The sequence below is a fragment of the Pelodiscus sinensis genome, chromosome 1, assembly GCF_052426305.1.
Source record: "Pelodiscus sinensis isolate ZL-2025 chromosome 1, ASM5242630v1, whole genome shotgun sequence".
Lineage (NCBI taxonomy): Eukaryota > Metazoa > Chordata > Testudines > Trionychidae > Pelodiscus > Pelodiscus sinensis.
Genome location: NC_143052.1, coordinates 92,043,247 through 92,065,065, shown reverse-complemented (window position 1 = coordinate 92,065,065; position 21,819 = coordinate 92,043,247). Strand labels below are relative to the sequence as shown.

At 44.7% G+C, this 21,819-nt stretch overlaps 1 protein-coding gene across 2 annotated transcripts in view; it reads left to right on the top strand.

Moving 5' to 3' along the window:
• Window positions 1-19,533, top strand: part of ADSL (adenylosuccinate lyase) — a 38,535-nt gene extending 19,002 nt beyond the window's left edge. The window contains exons 5-13 of one of the 2 annotated variants that reach the window (XM_089775523.1): window positions 8,184-8,359; window positions 8,664-8,706; window positions 9,209-9,299; window positions 10,700-10,769; window positions 11,896-12,043; window positions 13,979-14,069; window positions 14,508-14,597; window positions 18,628-18,804; window positions 19,387-19,533. In XM_089775523.1, the coding sequence (XP_089631649.1) occupies window positions 8,184-8,359; window positions 8,664-8,706; window positions 9,209-9,299; window positions 10,700-10,769; window positions 11,896-12,043; window positions 13,979-14,069; window positions 14,508-14,597; window positions 18,628-18,804; window positions 19,387-19,473 (973 nt within the window). In that variant the 3' untranslated portion in view covers window positions 19,474-19,533. Of the gene's footprint in view, window positions 1-8,183; window positions 8,360-8,659; window positions 8,707-9,208; window positions 9,300-10,699; window positions 10,770-11,895; window positions 12,044-13,978; window positions 14,070-14,507; window positions 14,598-18,627; window positions 18,805-19,386 lie in introns of both variants that reach the window. The other variant, XM_075913401.2, reaches the window with a different exon arrangement.
• Window positions 19,534-21,819: the final 2,286 nt, after the last annotated feature.

The window sequence follows — 21,819 nt, the reverse complement described above, 5'->3', positions numbered from 1 at the left end:
GTACTTGGTCCTGTTGTGAAGGCAGGGGACTGGACTCAATGACCTTCAAGGTCCCTTCCAGTTCTAGGAGATAGGCAATCTCCATTAATTTAATTTAATATGAGTGAGGTTTGCTTCTGCAGTTAAAACTGCAAGACCTATAAATTCTCATGTTTCAAGGCAGGTTGGATAAAAATCAATGCTTTAATAAAATTTAAGTCAGTGTTTTGATTTTGTTTACATTTGTTTTATTTTTAATATAAAAAATTAACATAAAATATTTCATGGCTTATAGTCTCTTACAGCATTTAAATCCATAAATATGCTGAATATAAATCAAATACTAACAAGCGGCTTCTCTCTATTAAAAAAAAGAATTGGGGGGGGGGTCTTAACTTTTGTGGCTAAGCTTTAAAAATATGGTGTAGTAGCTCATGTACTGTATTAAATGCTTGTTCCTATAGGGGAAAAGGGGCTGTGCTACTAACTGAATACAATAACAAATGTATTACATGCTTCAGAGGGGTAGCCGTGTTAGTCTATAACAGGAAAAACTTTAAAAACAACAAATAGTCTAGTAGTACCTTAAAGACTAACAAAACATAGATGGTGTTATGAGCTTTTGTGCGCACAACCCACTTCTTCAGATGTCAGGAGTATCACAGGCATTATCGCTGGCATTGGGCCAATCTCTGACTCCAGGAGATACCATCATGCATCTCATTAGGCTCATTTACTTAGCCCACCTGTGTGATTTTTATGCTCCTGCTTTATAGCTTCTCCATAGCTGAGCTGTAGCTCAGTTCTCAAATTATGAATATTTATACTCCACCCACCAGCTCATGGGAAAATACTAATCTACAGGGCTTGACAAATACACTCGCCCGCTCGCCTGCAGCGAGTAGATTTTACCATCTGGCGAGTGCAGGGGTGGACTGGCCTGGTGGGCCGTTGTGACAGGCTGGCTGAAGCCCGCACTACGGGCAATGCGGCCCTATCCAATCCGCCGGCCGGTGGAGGAGCAGAGCACCTCCGGGGAGGGGGAAGTGCGGCGATTCTCAGTGCCGGGCTGCCTGTGTGCAGCTCCGGCACAAGGAAGCGGGGTGCAAGCCAGAGGGCGGGACGCCAGCAGACGCCAGGACGCTGGTATGACGTGGTGTCCTGATGTCATGGCTGGTGGCACCAAGGGACAGGGGTGCAGGAGAGACAAATGCCAGGGGGCCAAGTGCAGACAATGAGGAAAAGGGCAGGAGGGGAGGTGTCAGTGGGAGGGGGGACAGGATGATGCTGGGAGAGGAGAGGGTAAGGGCACTGGAGGTTAGAGGGGATGGGGAGGTGCTAGGAGAAGGCTTGAAAGAAGGTGGGCATGGGGAAGGCGGGGATGGAGCAAGGCATCTGTGAGGGCACAGGGGCATGAGGGGAACGGGGGCAGAGGGTGATGAGGGGGTGGGTATCAGGGAAAAAGAGGGTAAAGGGGGCAGGGACAGTGAGGGAAGGAGGAGGCAGCAGGAGGGTGCAGGTGCCACGGGAATCTGGGGGTGAAGCAGAAGTGCAGACACCTACAGGGGAGGGACCAGCACCAGAGGAGAGAGGCAGGGCAGGTGTGTAGAGGGAGATGTTAGGAGAGGGGATGAGGAGGGGTAGCTCACACGATCAGAGTGGGGCTACTGGAGAAGTGGGCACAGGGCGGAGAGAAGGGATGGTGGAGTGGGGCAGGTCTCAGGAAGGCTGAGGGCAGTGAGAAGGGCAGGAGTCAGGACAGCAGAGGAGGGTGAGGAGTTGGGGGGCAGCAGGCACTAGGGGAGTTGATGGAGCAAGGGAAGGAGACATGGCAGCAGAGGGAAAAGGTAAAGGTTTATAAGATATTTATTAATTAACTTTGTTTTGTTTTGTTGTTTAGTGGGGAGGGTAGGATAGGAGAGTTGTGTAATGAGAGAAGGAACAGAATATGCAGCCAGAAAGGTGCAATATTCCTCAGAGCAGGTCACTGGGAAAAAGGGACAACATTATTTAGCATGGAGCTTCTCGTACTGATTTCAACATTTAGGAGCTAGAGGAATTAAAAACTGCCATGGCTTCTAATTGTTTTTTAAAAAAGTAACCTATTTGGGAATATATCCAAGAAATTCCTATACCTCTGGGTAAAACAATAATTCATGGCAATTGTGAATGATGCAACAGAAGCGCAAGGTCTGGTTGCTAGAATAAAACGACATTATGAAAATTGCTCTTCGGAAGGCAGTGAATTTGAAGATGATGTGCCTGAACAATCTGGATCAGCTGATTAGTTAATTTATTTGTGTGCCATTTTATAAGCTGCCTTCAATGTCTCACCATGCTAATTATAACTAAGATTATTGTCATAAATTTGTGTTTTGGGTAGAAACATGTTTTTTCCTAAGTTGTTTGGTATGTTGCTAGAGATAAGGGTTTAATTAGATTGAAATTAGTAAAACCTAATTGTCCTGTAAAACTGAATTTAAAATAAATACCATTTAAACAGTGGTACAGTCAGCTGCAGTAGAGGAAATCTTTAATTTACAATCGTTTGTTTGTTTGTTTAAAGCAGTGCACTGAATAATAACCAGTAAGGAAGGACATAAGGAGTTATGAAAGTCCATCATCTGCAGTGTTCACAACTTCAGAGTCATCTGCTGATACTTCCAGCAACGCTGCAACTAAACATACTTCAGGCTGTGAATTAACTGCATCAAAACATGCTTTCTTCATTATAACCCTGTTAAGAAATGCATGAATTTGCAATCAGGACCAGCAAAGGACCAGGAAGACACTATAAATGAAAAGATTACCGAGTTCTCCTTTTCATGTTGTTCAGGACAAATATTTCATTGACATAGTTCAGTCATTATGAATATGCTACACTACATCTGGAATCGCAGACAATAAGTAACAGTAAAAGCTGGAACAAACTGTGAACAAAAATTCGTGTCATTGTCACATACAATAAGGCAAATGTAGCAAAGATTAGAAGAAATCTAGAAGATAGCAATGGGAACCTGAAACTTATGTGGGTGTTCAGTACTCATTTGCTGTATCTTTTAGCTAAAGAATTAAGAACAATTGCAGGAATAAAAGTGAAAGTAGTTAAAGTTGCAATATGCTTCCATAACAACTGCTTTGCTTCAGCTTCACTAAAGAGAATAGAAGCATTTAAATGAATTCTCCCTCAGACTGCATGGTGGCATTCGATAGTTGATTGTTTTGAGCAGTTTATTAAGAACTGGCCTATTCTGATGATTTGTGAAGAAAATTGAGACAAAATAGCTGGAACTCTCACTGCCAAAGTAGTCAACATTGGACTAAAAAGAAACGTAGAAAATATGCTGGACGTGCAGAAACCTATTTTCATAGCATTGGACAAATGACAGAAAGATTGCTGCTGAATTGCTAATGCTGTAGAAATTTTAAAAGAACTTTGAGACATTGAAGAAAGATACCCAGCACCAAAATAAATAAGCAGATACATCAAGCACTTTACCTCATTGCCTACCCGTATTCTCAGCTGGAAGTACCAGGTAGATGCCAAACTTCTGAAGAAGATGGTGCTATGACATAAACATTAAATAATCACCCATCAATCTTGCCAGCCATAAGCATAAGAACGGCCATACTGGGTCAGACCAACGGCCCATCAAGCCCAGTATCCTGTCTGCCGACAGTGGCCAATACCAGATTCCCCAGAGGGAGGGAACACAACAGGTAATCCCCACGTGATCCCTCCCCTGTCACCCACCTCCAGAGAAACAGGGTAGGGACACCATTCCTACCCATCCTGGCTAGTAGCCATCGATGGACCTAAGCTCCATGTATCTATCTAGCTCTTTTTTGAACCCTGTTAAAGTCCTAGTTTTCACTACATCTTCTGGCAAGGAATTCCACAGGTTGATTGTACACTGAATGAAGGAAAACTTCCTTTTGTTTGTTTTAAACCTGCTGGCTATTCATTTCATTTGGTGACCCCTAGTTCTTATATTATGGGAACAAATAAATAATTTTTCCTTATTCACTTTTTCCACACCAGTCATGGTTTTATAGATCTCTATCATATTCCCCCTTAGTCTTCTCTTTTCTAAGCTGAAAAGTTCAAGTCTTTTTAATCTCTCTTCATATGACACCCATTCCAAACCCCTAATCATTTTTGTTGCCCTTTTCTGAAGCTTTTCCAATACCAATATATCTTTTTTGAGATGAGGCGACCACATCTGTATGCAGTATTCAATATGTGGGCGTACCATGGTTTTATATAGAGGCAATACAGTATTTTCTGTCTTATTCTCTATCCCTTTTTTAATGAATGCTAACGTTCTATTGCGTTTTTGACTTCCGTTGCACACTGAGTGGATGTTTTCAGAGAATATCCACAATGACTCCAAGATCTCTCTCTTGAGTAGTTGTAGCTAAATTAGTCCCCATCATATTGTACATATAGTTGGGATTATTTCTTTCAGTGTGCATTACTTTACATTTATTAGCGTTAAATTTCATTTGCCATTTTGTTGCCCAATCACTTAGTTTGGTGAGATTTTTTTTGAAGCTCTTCACAGTCTGCTTTGGTCTTACCTATCTTGAGCAGTTTTTTATCATCTGCAAATTTTGCCACCTCACTGTTTATCCTTTTCTCTAGATCATTTATAAATAAGTTGAATAGGATTGATCCCAGGACAGACCCTTGGGGGGCCCCACTAGCTATCTTTCTCCATTCGGGAAACTTACCATTTATTCCTACCCTTTGTTTCCTGTCTTTTAACCGGTTACCAATCCATGAGAGGACCTTCCCTCTTATCCCATGACGACTAACTTCACTTAAGAGTGTTTGGTGAGGGACCTTGTTACAGGCTTTCTGGAAATCTAAGTACACTATATCTACTGGATCCCCCTTGTCCACATGTTTGTTGACCCCCTCAAAGAACTCTAGCAGATTAGTAAGGCATGATTTCCCTTTACAGAAATCATGTTGATTTTCTCCCAACAAATTATGTTCATCTATGTGTCTGACCATTTTATTCTTTTCTATAGTTTAAACTAATTTACCTGTTACTGATGTTAGGCTAACCTGTCTGTAATTGCCAGTATCACCTCTAGAGCCCTTTGTAAATATTGGTGTCACATTAGCTATCTTTGGGTGTGTCTAGACTACTGAGTTTTGTCGACAAAAGTGGACTTTTGTCGACAAAACTATACCAGCGTCTACACTACCGCTGAGTTCTGTCGACATAACGTCGACAGAACTCAGCAGTTTTGTCGACGCTGGTATACCTCATTTTACGAGGCATAACACCTTCTGTCGACAGAGTTCTGTCGACAGAAGGTGTTATTGCCTGTAGGGTTGTGTCTAGACTACAGGGTTCTGTCGACAAAGCAGCTTGCTTTGTCGACAGAACTCAATGTGTCTGGACGCTCTTTGTCGACAGAAGTTTTGTCGACAGATACTGTCGACAAAACTTCTGTCGACAAAACCCGGTAGTCTAGACGTACCCTTCCAGTCATTAGGTATGAAAGTTGATTTAAATGATAGGTTACAAACCACAATTAAATGTGAAATTGAGGAACTATTAAGTTCTTTCAGAACTAGTAAATCATCTAGTAAATAAGCAAATATAATTTACTATTTTATTTAATTACATAATTTAATATTTTCTAACATACTAAAAATGTATAAGAAGAATCTGGAAAATATTAAGCTATACAACTGCTTAAATAAACTTATGTTTGTAGTGTACCCTCTTAAGTAGCAAAAATGTACCAAATATAATGTAAAGGCTCTATTTAGTTGTAAATGAATATGTTTTAATGGCTATATCAAGTAGAGAGAATAAAACTTTCTTTAGAAAATAATTGAAGCAACAAATGAAAAAGTTGATTAAAATTGAGGCTAGTTGGTTACTTAAACTGCTGATTTACATCAATGCTCTCTATTTTAGGGTATAATTGGTCACTAGCAGGGGTCAGGAAATATTTATCCTATGGGATAGGGTTGTATAACATTCTATATGATGGGAGGCTGGTGCCTTTTCTCTGGTACATCTGCATTGTTACTTTTTCAAACCTCTTCAGCAATATTTTTAAAGTATTTTTATAAAAGTATTGACCAAAGAGATGAGTCTGTATAGCTGTTACACTTTTGCTTGTCCTTAATTAGGACAATATTTAGGGCTTCCCTCATAGAAGAAGTTAACATACATTTCTTTAAAGCATCTTCATAAATTTAGAACAATTTAGGGACCAGAAAATGTTATCAATATGCCATCAGGGCTTAGGGTCTTTCTGAGACTTATTTTTTCCCTGGCCTTGATTACTTCCTCTGATTGCAAAGGAGAGACCAGCCTGGCTTGCTGCTCTTCTGATTTTTGTGGGGGTTAAGAATTTTAAGAAAATCATTCAATTCATCTGGATCCGGTGGTAAATTGTTATTGTAAAGTGCCTGGTAGAATTCAAAAATTGATCACTGAATCTTTGTGTTTAGTAATATCGTAATTCTGGTATTATTTGGGACCTTTAAGCTCTCACTTTTAATCTATATGTAAGAATGTTCCCTACTCTGTCCCCCAATTCCTTACATGTTTGCTTGAGTCTAAGACGGGCAAATTTGTCCTTATGGGAAACCTACAGATTTTCTTCATCTTCCTTTGAGATTAGTAACCTTCCTTGCAGTGCTTTAATAGTTTTTTTCTGTTGCTCTGAGATTATATGCATAGTACTAACCGTATCGTCTAGCAAGGAGATTCTAGCTTCCTCAAGTCTTAATACCAAACTTTACAAGTTAGCTTGATGTGTGCTGATAATGTATTTTATCTCATTTATACCTTCAGATAGGTTTCTTAAAATAGTCTGGTCACTTGAGGTTTCTTTTAGCCAGTCCATAATTGCATCTTGTCTCAGGGTTGGCCTTTTCCTAATCAACCATTCTGGTTGCAAGAGGATTGTTTGACAGCTTCTGCATTTTAGGGTATTGTGTAGGGTTGCCAACTTTCTAATCTTACAAAAACCAAATACCCCTGTCCCTCCCCTTCTCCAAGGCCCCATCCTCCTCTCACTCCTCTTCTCCCTCTCCCCCCACACACTCACTTGCTCCCCTCACGCATTCATTTTTACTGGCAGGGAACCTGGGGCACAAGAGGTAGGGTGTGCTCTAGCTGGGGATGCCATGGTGTGAGGGTTCACAGTGTGGGAGGAGGTTCCTGGGTTGGGTTGGGTTGGGTTCAGGCTCGGGTGGGGCTAAGATGAAGAGGTTGGAGAGGATGCAGAGTGCAAGCTCTAGGAGGCTTTGTGTGTGGGAGGGAACTCAGGACTGGGGCAGAGAGCAGATTTGGGGTGTAGGAGGGGGTTTGGTTGTGGGAGGGGGTGTGGGCTCCAAGAAGGAGTTTGGGTGAGAGAGTGAGGGTTCCAGGCTGGGGCAGGAGGTTGGAGTTCAGGAGGCATGTGGGGTGTGGTTCTAAGCAGCACTTATTTCAGGGGGCTCCCTGGAAGCAGCAACATGTTCCTTGGGTTCCTAGGCATGGGGTGGCCAGGAAGCTCTGCACAGTGTGTGCTGCTGTCCCGTCTAGGCACCATCCCTTCAGCTCCCATTGACTGTGGTTCCTGGCCAGTAGGAGCTGTGGACCAAGGCACAGAGCAGGTGCAGATGGCTCAAACTGCCCCTGCATGTAGGAGCTGCAAGAACATATCCGGAAGCCAAGCGGAGCCAGATAGGGAGCCTGCTAGCCCCACCAGACTTGATGGCCCAGTAAGCAGTGCTGACCAGAGCTGCCAGGGTCCCTTTCCGACCAGGCATGCAGATTGAAAAGCAGATAGCTGGCAACCCTAATGTTGCACGAAGTCTGGAGAAGGAAAGTGTTGTGGAATAAGATCTGATGACTATTACATTTAAAGAACTTATTTGCTTGCTGATGGTTGTGCATTTCAGTAGGTGGAGAAAGGAGTTGCAAAATTACACTGCCACCATTCCTCTTGTGCCTTCTAGAAGTCCCTATATTTAGTTTTTTAATTTTCTCCATAAACTAGACTTTTCAGCATCTTTATTGCTGTCTCTTCTCTCAGACCCTTCATGCGAAACGAAGGAGGGCAGCAAGTGGTTATGGTGGTTCTCATTACAGCAGTGTCTGAGTGCCTGCCTTTCTCATGAGGCTGTGCAAAGCATGTGTGCAGATGGTGATGCGATGATAATCTGCCTTGCTTACTCTCAGGCCTGCACAGCTAACCACAGTGGGGAAACGCTGCTGCCTCTGGATCCAGGACCTCTGCATGGATCTGCGAAACCTGGAGCGGGCTCGAGACGACTTGCGATTTCGTGGTGTGAAAGGCACCACTGGCACCCAAGCCAGCTTCTTGCAGCTGTTTGAGGGTGATCATGATAAAGTGAGTCATCAAGTCAGTGAGCAAAATGTCCAGTAAGCAGGTTGGGAAGATTCTCCTTCCCCACAAAGTCAGGGTCAAGGGCTGAATAATTGCTATGATGGTTGGTTGGCAGAGCTGTTTGGGAGAGCAGAATAGTAATAATGGGAGTGCTTCAGGACAGGGTTGAGGTATGCTGGCAGAGTTCTTGGTGGGTTCAGAGGGAAGGGGAAGTTGAAGCCTTTACATTTTTGTCCTTTGTCAGTCTCCCTGTGTGTTTGATGCTTTTCAGTCATTGCGTTCTGAGGTTCCTTTCTGTTTTCCTTAGGTAGAGGAGCTGGACAGGCTGGTGACTATGAAGGCAGGATTTAAGCGGTATGTAAAAAGCTTGCTTACCCAGTTCTCTTAAAATATGCTGAGAATGAATAGCCTGACACATTTTCCCACTGTCCATAGTAACACAGGTTTTAGTATCCAGCTAATTAACCTCAACTCTATTAGGCTCAAGTTTAGAGAGCACTTTCATGTGGTTCTGTTCCTTGCAAATCCACACTGCATCTCTGTGAAGGAAACTCCGTCTCCCAGCTAGTGCTCTTTTTCTGCTTCTCTCCCTTACTCTTTTTCATCCTGTCCAAATATGGGCTCCTGTTCTTCCTCCCTTGTCTCTGCTTGCCAGCCCAAGGAGCAGAGCAGCATGAATCAAAGTTTCCCACTAGTGTGAAAGAGAAACCAGGAAGTCAAATGAAGTATTGCAGGTCAGCTGGTGGTATTAGCCAGGCAGAGCTCTGCAGCATTGCCCCTACAGAGCGCATACTCACTGAGTCCTATTTTAATGGTGCTTGTGTCTTGTGTCAACAATCTTTGTTGTGGTTTCCAGAGCTTATCTCGTCACAGGGCAGACCTATAGCCGCAAAGTGGATGTTGAAGTCTTATCGGTGCTGGCCGGTCTGGGGGCATCCATACACAAGGTGAGGTCCCTGTCTTCAAACTATGAAAGGGGAAGCGAAATACTGTCAGTCTGATGGGGTTGAGAAGAGAGATTCTGATGCAGAACACTTTCTGTGGGAAACCTGAGATAGAGTTGAGGGCTTAACTCCTCTCTGCTCTACCAGACAAATTCTTCACTGGAATATCCCATACCTGTTTATTTTAGTTGAGTGGTGCAAAATGAAGTAAAATGAATTCACTGAGACTCTAAGGGTAGAGATCCCAAGCAACATAGTAATCAAATTTGTGTTAAAGCAAATCCAGTTAGAATAAATGCCCTTCCTAATGGAGCATGTTTTAAAATCTCACCCTTTCCTCCCCCAGTATGTTCCTCCCATTGAATTGTCTCTCATCGAGATAAGTCCTTGTTGGATTATACCTCCCTTTGATTATCTCCACACCCTCCTTTGCCTGGCCTTTCAACCTGTGATATTTATCCTGTCTTATTTAGACAGTATATTTGCTGCTTAGTGAACATTTCAGTATTTAAGCACTATGTGAATGGTGTATCAGTGTTTACTGATTTATCTTCCCTCTCCTGACTATTTGTGGAGTCCTGTCTAGAGATGTGAGGGACTAGTCAACTAATCGCTTCCTTCCCCCTCCCCATTTGCTGCCTCTATCAGAAAGAGGCAGCGGGGGGGAGACGGAGAGAAGGGAGTACTTCAAAGTGGCAGGGCTGCTTGGAGCCTGGAGCCAGACCCCAGGCTGCATGCAATGCTGCTGCTTTCAAACACCGCAGGGAGCTCAGCGTCAGGCTCCTTGCAGCGTTTCAAAGCAGCAGTGCCACATGGAGCTCAGGATCAGCGGGGGAGTCCCCAGCTGACCTCGGGCTCCACATAGTGCTTTCGCCTTTGAAGTGTAGCTACAGCCCTAAGGCCATTGCTACACTTGAAAGGCGGAGGTGCCCTATCAACTAGTCAAATAGTCAATGCAGAATGCATCGACTATTCGATTAGTCAGTTAGTCAATATTTAACATCCTATCATATCAGTAGGATAAACATCCCTTCTCTCTTTCTCATTCTTTTGACTTGAGCTCTTTAAGTATAAATTAGGAAGTTTAAGAAAAATTACAATCACTGTGGAAATTGTCCTCAGTCTTCTCTGAGGTGCTACACTGTCAGGAAACCTGGTCACAGCTTTCTGATTTTCTAATGAGGATACAGCTGTGATTCATTTGTAATATCAATTGAGCCTTCATTTTTCCATAAAAAGGCTTAAATCTTAGTTTGAAGTGCCTCACTTTTTGAGGGGAATTATTCTCTCCCTCCCCAAGCTACTTCATGGACATTGACACGTTGTGTCTCCAGACATGTTATCTAGTACAGGTGAGAACCACTTTTTGTGTGTGTTCATTTGTTCTTGTTGCTTCTTTTTAGATCTGTACTGACATCCGCCTTCTTGCCAATCTCAAGGAGATAGAGGAACCTTTCGAGAAAGAACAGATAGGTAAGGGGTGACAGACATTGACTGGTGATCCTTGTTCCAGTTAGCTTATCTTTTCTTTTGCCTTGGTGATCTCCATCCCAGCAACAGTTGTGATGGCACTGACAAAAATTGCTTTTTATTAAAAAGTGTATTTTTTTTAACCTGTTTGTACCTGCAGGTACTTACACATTGTAATGATTTATTAATAAGGAAAATTGGCATTGGGCCCGAATGCCCTGACTTGACTCCTCACTTCAGCACAGATGAGAGCCTGATCCTCAGAGGCACAGAGCACTCTTGGCTGCCATTAAAGTTAATTGGCTCAGTATTGCTATCCCTTTATATATTAACAATCTTGAAGAGTAAAACCAAGCTGGATCCTGGCACCAAAAGAGGTCCCTGAGGTAGCTTTGATATATACAGGGAAGGGGAGAGAATTCCAGAACTCTGAAGTCATAACTGAGAGAGCCTAGCCTCCAAAGTTGGTGCTGTAAGATGAGTCAGCGTTTTTCATTGTCACCCATTCCAAAGCAACAAGTTTTTTAAATAGTGACAGGTTCCTTTCTAAACACTGAACCCTCAGACTTTCAGCCAGTCACTGCAGGTTACTGATTTTCATAGCTAGGCCGTCAAGCAGACATACAAATTACAGCACATTAAAGTAGCTCGGCCTCGTTTCTTTCTTTCATACTGATATAGTGTTAGGCGTTAAGGCCCCCACTTTCTCTTTTGGAAGTACAGATGCAGTTCTGGTTTGGGGGATGGTTTAAAAAAGACCTGCATGGTATGATGCAGTGTTGGTGTAACCTTATTGGTCCTGAAATATTAGAGAGACTAGGTGGGCAAAGTCATATCTTCTATTGGATCAACTTCAGTTGATGAGTCAAGCTTCCGAACTTGAAAAGCTCAGTATAAGTGCAAAAGCTTGTCTCTCTCACCAATGGAAGTTTGTTCAATAAAATATATTATCTCCTCCACCTTGTGTCTCTGCATAGTCTGAATCAGACTGAAAAGTGAACAATGGCTTTTTTTCTCTTGAGGAGGCCAGCTTTCTTCTGATCTCTCCTCTTCTTTGTGTTTCATGTCTGGACATGTCTTCATCATCCTCTTTTACCACCTTCCTCCTTGTGTTTTTTCTTGCCCCCAGGTTCCAGTGCCATGCCTTACAAGAGGAATCCAATGCGTTCAGAGCGCTGCTGCAGCCTGGCTCGCCACCTGATGACTCTGGTCCTGAATCCACTCCAAACAGCCTCTGTGCAGTGGTTTGAGCGCACCTTGGATGACAGTGCTAACAGGTCCATCCACATCCTCCAGGGATAGCTCGGGGGAGAGTAAAGAGGAGAAAAATCCTAGTTATATGATGAAATAAAGGAAGAGGTTGGCTTTAGAGGGGGTTAAGACTAGTTTGGGGTAAATAGTCTCCTCTGCCTTAATCGAGGAATAGCACATTGGTGTATTCAGAATAGGGATGTAAACAGGTGATGCTTATGGGCAATGGTTAACAAGTACCCAGGAACAGCTGCAGGCCAAAGGCTGCTCTAGTCCTGCTGGACCCCTGCATGGCCTGGGAGCCAGCAGATGCATGTGGAGCCAGTAGAACCGCTTCAATCCCTCCTGAGCTAGGATGACACCTCTCCCCCCAAATTGGTTAACTGGTTAAACAGCACATTTAATCTGTTAACCAGTTAAACAGGGTTTTACGTCCCTAATTCAGAATATTGTCTTTTTAATCTACGCCCCTCACTTCCGAGTCTCATGCTGGCAGACACCACTTTATGAAAAGCAACATCATTGGGGGACATTTGGAGCCCAGCAACAGTGGTTGTAAATTGGCTTCTGTCTTTGAGTGAAAGAGGAATCAGTGTTTTACACAGTCAAGATCCTCCGAAAAGAAAAATAGCAATTCTGGGGAATGGTACAGTGACCAGAGGTAAAGATAACACACTGTTCTTCTTATCCTGGCCTCTCCCAGCAGCAGATGCTTCATAGAACCCTTCAAATCCATGGATATCCACTTTATATCTGCAGGTATCCACATCCATGTATGCAGATATCTGCGGCTCATTTATGCGGATGCCAATTTTGTATCTGCGCAAGGCTCCTGTGCTGTGTATTGCTACTACCTTCCCCAATTCCAGCCATCCCAGCAGAAAGTACTCATTAGGAATAGTTCTGGCTGTTCAGAGGGGGAGTTGCCATCTAGAGACATGTGTGCACATGCTAGGGCAGTGGTCACCGACCAGCAGATTGTGATCAGGTGGTCAGTCCTGGAGACTCTCGCGATTGGTTGTGATCTCTGGTGCTGCAGCAAGGCTACTGCTAAGGCAGGTTCTGAGTCCCTGCCTGCCCTGGCCCCACACTGCTTCCAGAAGCAGCCAGCATAACCTCACGTCCTCGTGTTGAGGGAGGGATGGCGGGGTTTTGGCACGCTGTTCCTGTATGAAAGCCCCACTGCTGCAGCTCCCATTGAGCCAAGAATGAGGGACTATGCCTATTGCAGCTGGGGAGCGGTGCTAGCAGAGGGGCAGCACATGGGGCCATGTACCCCTTGTCCCCCAGGCGCTGCAGGAGTGTATTAGTCATTTCTGGGAGCAGTGTGGGGCAGGTACAGGCAGGAAGCCTGCCTCAGCCTTGCTGTGCCACCAACCAGGAGCTGCCTAAGTGCCTTTGCAACAAACAATTAAAAATGACAATCTGCTGTCATACTCTAATTTAATGAATAACAAACAGCTCACTAGAAGTGCTGCCTGGGAGGAGGCTGGAGCCTAGACCTCCTCCAGAGCCAACACCCCAATCCTCCTGCATCCCAAGCCCCTGTCCTGATCACCCCCCTCCCAAAGCCCCTTCCAGTCTGGAGTTCCCTCTGAGCTAGCACTCCACATCTCCTCCTGTATCCCAACACTTAACCCCAGCCCAGTGTACCCACCTGCACCCAGACTCTGTCCCAGATCTTTGTGCACTCCAACCCCTTACACCAGGCTCAGCTCAGAGCCCCCACCCTCTGCCGATCCCTTACCCCAGCCTGGTGAAAGTGCATGAGGGTGCGAGTGAGCAGTGGGGGATGGAGTGAGCAGAGCGGGGCTTTAGGGAAGGGCAGGGTAGATCCTAGGTTGCGCTTAAATTCAAAAAAGGTAAACTTGGAAATAAAAAGTGTGGAGACAACTGTGCTAGGAGATGAGTTAGGCTGCCTCATCGCTAACCCAGATGCCCGGGTTATATCTGTTTTACAGGCGTATATCTTTGGCAGAGTCTTTTCTCACAGCTGACATCATACTGAGTACGCTGCAGAATATCTCCGAAGGATTTGTGGTGTACCCCAAGGTAAGGAAACAGCATTATATGCAGTGCTGAGTCCCAAGCCATCCTACTCAGAGCACTGATTTCCTGTCTGCTGGCTCAGTGGATATTCCTAAGGGCTGCTGAGCCAAGCGGTCCAGTTTCTCACCATGACTCTCTTCTTTGCGATACAAAAATCAAAGAGCTCATGAAGAAATTAAAATGCAACTAACTTAAAACAGATCAAAGAAAATACCATTTTCTGAAGTGTACGACTAACTTGTGGAACTTGTTGCCACAGGATATTGTTAACACATGTCTCTTACTAAATCATAGAACACTAGAACTCCAGTCACCTGCCCTCATGACAGGAAAGAACACATTTGGAGCACCATGGGGCAGGAGTATGGCAGGAAATACCTGACCAAATCTACTGATTGTCCACTCCAGTGTGATAGAACCTGTTTCTTTTTGGCTTTTTAGGTGATTGAGAGGCGGATCCGACAGGAATTGCCCTTCATGGCCACAGAGAATATCATCATGGCCATGGTGAAAGCAGGGGGTAATCGCCAGGTATGTACGAGGGTCTGATGCTCACTACCAGGCATCATACTCTCAGAGAATGGGAGGGTATAAAAGTTCAGAATTATTTTTCCTTTTTTCCTAGGTGACTCTTTAGGCTACCAGAGCTGTTAATCTTATGATTATGCTGCAGGGCCAGTCTTTTCCCAGTAATTTGGGACAGGAGCAGGTTGGGGGAATTTTTATTCATTAGTAGAAGCATTCTACTATCTATATTCACAAATAATCGATAGTAACTTAATGGAGATTCTACCACCTCCCTAGGCAACCCATTCCAGTTCTTCATCATTCCCCAGCCTAGTCAAATAGTTTTTTTTCTAATATCCAACCTAGACCTCCCATTCTGCAACTTGAGACCATTACTTCTTGTAGTGACCTATTTATTATTTATTACATTAGAATATGATAGCAGATGTAATTTTTAATTGTTTGTTGCAGAGGCACTCAGTACAGGATGGACAATTGTTAATGGAAGCAGTTTGACACATTGAATCTCTTTTGTAAATGAAAACACTGGGGGGAAATCACTGTTATAATGAAGATGCTAAATAAGGCTGTTCTGAACACCCAATCGCACGACACCTCACTAGATACCTCCCTCATAAAATCAACATTGTACTTTTCTCATAACTCTCTGTGATCCTTCAGCCAGTTGTTAATCTGGGAGACAAGCTTCATATCAGACTCTTTTGATTTGAGTCTCTGTCTCCCAGCAAGTGTTGCTGAGAATTCTAATGCAATTCAAACACCATGACTGTGTGTTCCCATCATCACTAGCTTTGTAGTTCAGTCTAAATCAGGTAATCAGCTTGCTTGGCAGGATTCATTCTTAATACATTCATTCAGATTATATTTCCACTTGCCTCCAAACAGCAATTTCCCCCTTAATAGTAGTTTCATTGATTTATTAGTGACAGCAGACTTGCAGGTTGGTAAGAGCAGGTGGGATTTTTAGGAGTGTTTAAATGAGGAGCTTTCAATGGGACTTCTGTGCTCCTACCTCACTTACATATTCCTGAGCACCCTTCCAGTATGGCTAGGGCCAATGCATACGCACTCTGTCTTCAGGTGCATCGTGATTTTTCCTTAACTTTTCAAAAAATGTCAGTGGGTCACTAATTTTAGTAACTTAATTCTCTGAACACTCAGAAGGCCTGCCATAATTGCAAATTGACTGGAATAAATTCAGATTTTCCAAATAGTCTCTCAACTTTTCAGCTATAGTTCTCTTTAAAGCGGGGATGGGCAATAATTTTTAATGGGAGACCACTCCAACATTTTGCAAGTGGTCAAGCGCCACACTTCTAGGAGGGAGTGCAGGGTCTGGGACAGAAGTTGGGTGCGGAAGGGAGCTTGGGGTAGAGGACTGGGGTGCAGGAAGGGGAGTGGGGGGTCTGAGAGGGAGTTTGGCTGAAGGAGGGGGTTGTGACCTGGGGCAGGAGACTGGGGTGCAGGTCTGGGAGGGGTTATGGATGTAGGAGAAGATTCTGGCCAGGGGAGAGGAATAGGAGGGTAGAGGAGGGAGTTGTGACCTGGAAGAAGTGGGAAAAGGGGTACAGAGGGTTTGGGAAGTGGCCTGGGGCAGGTAGTTAGTTGGGAGGGAAAGGTGGGATGCCAGAGGCAGGCTCTGGCTGGGAGGTGCTTACCTTGGCGGGTCCCAGCCAGCAGCCCTGCAAGAACCTGAGGAAAGCTGGCTGCTACAGTCCCAGGCTCCTGCACCACATGGCTCTGCTCTCGGCATAGGAGAAGGGGGAGAGGGAGGGAGGCTTCACACTGCCTCTGCCCCCAGCAAAATTTCTCAGCTCCTATTGGCCAGAAACTGGCCAATGAGAACTGAGAGATTTTGCTGGGAGGCAGGGCACCACACAAAGCCTCCCTCCTCCTTTCCCAGCCCTCCAGAGCACAAAGTGAGCTGCTTTCTACCTAAGGGTTCCAGGGAGGCAGCCACAGGCTAGATCTGGTGGCTTGGCAGGCTGGATTCAGCCCGCTGGCTGCCCCTTACCCACCCCGCTTTAAAGGGTCTGTTAAGGGTCCACAAATTGCTCTCTTTCCAATTGATTGGAAAAGAGTTGAATGTTAGCTACTTGAGATTTGTCTGCTCCGCAATTAAAAATTTGCAGCTTTAAAGCCCTCCTCACTAGGTTAGTATGCCTGCCTGTGAAGAGGCTCTTCCCTCTCCTTGTTACATGGATTCCATCTCTTCTTATCAATTCTTCTTCCTGAACAACATCCCACAGTCAAATAATTCAAAGCCCTCTCTCTCTCTGACACCACCTGAGCAACCATGCATTTACCTCCACAGTTTGATGGTCCCTATCAGGACCTTTTCCTTCAATGGACCCTTTCCTTCCGTCTCGCACCTCAAAGTCTTAATTCTTCCCAGAAAAACATCCTGCATTGACCCGTTCAAGGTCATTTTTGGCAAGTAGAAAAGGGAAACAGTCCTATGGCTTATTCAGTATCAGCAGTCACTCCATTACATCCTGAATTCTAGCAAGCAGCACACTTCTCAAGTTTCCTGGTCTGGAAGGCAGATAGGTGACTCTATCCTCCTCAGGAGGGAGTCTCTGATCACCTTCCCTGTCTCCTTCTCTTGGGAGTGAAGGTTGTAGAGTCCCCCACCCTTAGGACAATGCATCCCATGTCTTCCGATTGATGGGGTCTTCTGGTCCCATTCCTCGGATAATTCTTCCAAATCATTATCCACTGTTGTACCTGTGCAGAGAGCCCGAAACTGGTTTCTAACTTCTATCTGTGCCTGCAGTACCAAACGCTGACATCTCTGATGCAACACAAGGTAGATACTTGGGCCTCTAGTCCTTTAACCTCTTCCAATATGGAGACCAGCTTGCACTTCATATAGACAAAGTCACTTCTATCCTCTGGGAGAAAGACAAATATGGCACATCCCATGCAGGTCACAACAGCTTATTGCTCTCTATCCAGATTGTCTTCCTTCTAAGAGCCTTTTCAGATTTTGTATTTATTGCTCTCAGAAGCCTGAAAGGCAAAAGGAAAAAAAAAAAAAACTTTTGTGGGAACTCCCCCCAGGCAAACTCCCTGTTTGCCTGTTCACTGTTCAATTCACTGACTGCTTTTTTATTAGGCTAGAAGGGAGACAAATGATCTCCCACATGCCCTATGAAGGATCTTCTCTTCCTTCATTGCCATAGGACAGGGGCTCATTTTCCTGGCATCATTCCCCCCCATCCTTCCCCGAATCCCATAGAGTGCGCTCTGTAAACCTGTGGTGCAAAACTGAATGGGCCAGTGAAAGAGCATGTGGGTCGTCACTGGCAGCATGAGGGTGAAAAGGGCATTAATCAAATATAATGCATCTCTCTGCTCTTAGGGTTCTGAGAGAGCTGCAGTTGGGAAAATCTGTTGGCATGACTCCAGTGGAGCTACATGGGTGGGGATCAGGGCCAGTGTTGAGTTATAGGACTTTTGTGCTGCTGCCTCTGTGGAAAGCTGAGGGGAGCCGGCATGCACAGAGAGCTGGCTTGAGAGTTGGTTTCCTGTGCATGTTGGCTCCTGGCAAGTAACCCTCCACCCCCAGCCCTGTGCTGCTGCCTTTTCCAGAGTTTACATGTTTACACACATAAATGATAGTTAACATCCCTACCATGTACCTTGCACTTCAGGGGCAATTAGTGATGGATAAAGAATTCCTGTGTGCCCAGTTTATATCCTGCTTTGGGAAGAGTCATGATGATGTTCCAGTGACAGACCACAGATAGGTTAGAATTACTAAAAGTATTCCACGATGAACCCCAAGTATGCCTCTGAGAAAGTGGAAAGAGTTCCAGCATCTCATTTTAAAGGCTGCATTGTGCAGCACATTCATATGCACACTGTATTGGAGTGATATGGTGATAGGCCTCAAATAGCTACAAACTTTAGCTGTTTCGTTCCTGTGCAGTGCAACAGCCTTTGGCCCATCTCTGCTCTCCAGGAACCATTGAATCAGCTGGCTCCAAGTATGCTATCAGTAACATGATGATTGCTCTCTTCCCCCTAGGATTGCCATGAGAAGATACGCATTCTTTCCCAGCAGGCAGCTGCTGTTGTAAAACAGGAAGGTGGGGATAATGATCTCATTGCTCGTATTCGTGCAGACCCCTATTTCAGCCCAATCCAGGGGCAACTGGAGAGCCTCTTGGAGCCTTCCTCCTTCACCGGACGTGCTTCCCAGCAGGTGAGGTTGCGGAAAGCAGCTTATGATGTTATGGGGTGTCTTGCCTTAAATTATTCAAACCATGTCCCTTTTTGCAGTTCAGGAGATTCACTTTCTGTATCTTTGTCCCGTTCCACTCTGCCCATTCCTCTAAATCAGGGATCCTTTTTTCAATCTGGAGCCACTGACCTACAGAAAAATCAGTCAGGGCCTCACACAATTGAAAAGTGGGAGGGGCGAGCCCCAAAGCTCTCTCATTCACTGTGGGGTTGTAGCATGAGCGCCAGCTCACCCTGGGCCAGAGCCAAAGTAAACTGAAGTTTGGATCTGGCCCACATGCCATAGGCTCTCTTCCTTCCCCCCCCCAATAAAAAGGAAGAAGGGGTTACCATTTTCGTAGCCACGTAAGGCATCCCTTCCCTTTTCTGTCCATCTCCGTTCCCCTTCTGTCTCCCCCATAATCTTTGATTCCCCCATAGTCCTTGAGGTGCTGGGTGACTAGGTGCTTCTGTGAGTCTAAGACCTGGGGGCCACAAGGTGGGGCTGAATGATGCCCAGAGAAGAACCAATTTCTTTTTCTAACCTTCCCTTCCTCTTGAGCAGGTGGCGAGGTTCCTGAAGGAGGAAGCTCGCCCAATGCTGACCCCATACCAAAGCAAGATGGGTGTGAAAATGGAGCTGGCACTTTAGGCTGGGCTTGTGGATGTATAGGGTGTGAGTGATATTAAAAGCCTTTATAAACCAAACCTATTTATTGTGTCTATCTATACTTGTGAGGGTGTGCACCCTGAGTGACACACAACCATTCCAAGGCTCACACTGATGCTCTCCAAATGTGCAGTGGTACTCCTTATTCCAGATCTGCTGTATAGCCAGCCACCCACCCTCCCTTTCCTTTTTGTTCAGGGTGCTGGGAGGAGGTTGGCCCAACTTTTGTTCTTATTCTGACTTCACCAAACGAGTGACAACTCCATCACATACTCTGTCTTCTCTTCTTATGGTACGTTTCAAGTGGTTTAAGTAGGCAGCACTAAGGACTCACTGGCTTCTATAACTTGATCATCAGTTGAAGGGTAGGGGAAAAGAGAAATCCATTTTGCTGTCTCATTTGTATGCTATGTGAATGCTTGTCCGTAGTGGTGCCAAAGTATTGGTGGGAGCTCTTTCTATGAAGGATTATGATTGTCACACTTGACACCTGCTTTGGCCAGATGATTAGGAGTAGTGAAGGGAGAAAGTCTGGGCCTTGAGTGTTTTTCATCACAGTGGTGGTCCTCAATACTTGTGACACACCCCAGCCTTAAGATATTTGTGCTGTAGCAGAATCTCTAGTTGTAGTGCACAGTAATCATACATGAAAGATATCGAGTGGGGTACCAACCAAGGTGACTCTTCTAGGCCCAGTGGCTGTTGGCTTTGAGGATGAACAATGCTGCCCAGAATCACTGTTCATGGATGGGAGCTGTTAAAATGCAACCAAGGGAACATATAAAGATACAAAAATCATTTGTTTACCAAGAATGCGTTCCCTTATGGTGAGGAAATAGAGAATACAACCTCAGAGATCATAGTTGCAAAAGAATTTCAAGGGATTGCTATTTTTCTGATTCTGTATGTTTCCCTGATTTATAATATGTATTTTTCTGGTCACCCAGTTATAGACGCACTCCTTATTGATTTCAGAAAAGCTGTCTGACCCTCCTCCAATTCCTGATGCATCATTCTGCAGCCTTCTCTTTTCTCTGTCATTTAATTCCTAGCCTCATCTTTCATCCCATTGAAAGCTTTCCCTTTTTCTCTGCTTATGTATGCCGAGTCTCAGATGATGTGATCTGGAGAGAACTCAGTATTTTTTAATATGGGAATTTGATTGTGTCTTTGCAATCTCATGTGAGAGTTGGAGGCAGGACTATTTTAAAAAACTATCTGTTCTCCTGGAGGTGGTCATGATGTGGTCAATCATTGGAAACTGTTATCTTTTAGTGGTTTTCAATAGTCAGACCATTACAGCTGCAAACCTTGAAAATACTCTGTTCTGTTGTTCATTTAGGTGATCATGTTTAAATAATGATGAACCTAACCATAAGATGGCTGTAGTTAATGATCTGAAATCTTTATGTGAATGGACCAAAATATACTGTATTTAAGATCTCAGTTCCATAGTCCAAGCAACAGGGGTGGGAGGTAAAAGTCAATTTATTCTGGGTTTTAATGCCCTGTGGTACTTAACAAAATCATGTATGTTAGGAATGAAGCATAAAGCCAAGGGCCTGAGGTCTGGTAGAGAGACAATGTTGTGCATGTGGGACTGGATACCAGGAATTCCTGTTTTAATCCTGGTTCTGCCACTGTTTGTTCGGTGGAGGAGGAGAAGGCTGCATTTTCAGTAGTGGGTGAAGTGACTGGTGTGTGCCATAGATTCAAAAGATTTTCAGAGGGAAAGTGCTGTATAAATGTAAAATATTACCAGAGTATGCTGTCTCTGTGTAATCTTCATAGCTGACTCCATTTGCTTATTTAGAGTGTGACTGCCATACTATGAACCACTAACACCTTGCAAATGACCACCATTGACTCCTGAAAGGCAGAGCGTTTTCCTACATTTGTGCCACTCCATGGTTCCTCTCTAACTTCTTGTTCTTCACTCCATTATCACCCAATCTCTACCCCTTAGCCCAGTCCCTTGCAGTGCTTTGTTGGCTTGCCTATGTCTAATCGGTTGGGAGCACTTACACCATGACTGGCAGCATGTGTTACAAGAATCTCTTAGCTGTACAGAGAAACAAAACTAGCACAATGTATCTAATTGCTGACGAGGGGGGTGGGGCTGGGGGAGGAAACCACCTGTCTCCCAAAACATTGGCTCAGCAGTGGGTGAGGATTCAGTATAGGGCTTACGTCACATGGGTGCTGGACCTAGGTTAAGGTCCCTGTCCAGCAGCAGGAGGGTCCGGGGAGCTGAGGGGGTGGCTCACTGTCAGTCAGTGGGGGGGGGGGGGGGGAGTGCCCATCCTAGAGCTGCCTTCGGCCCTGGGG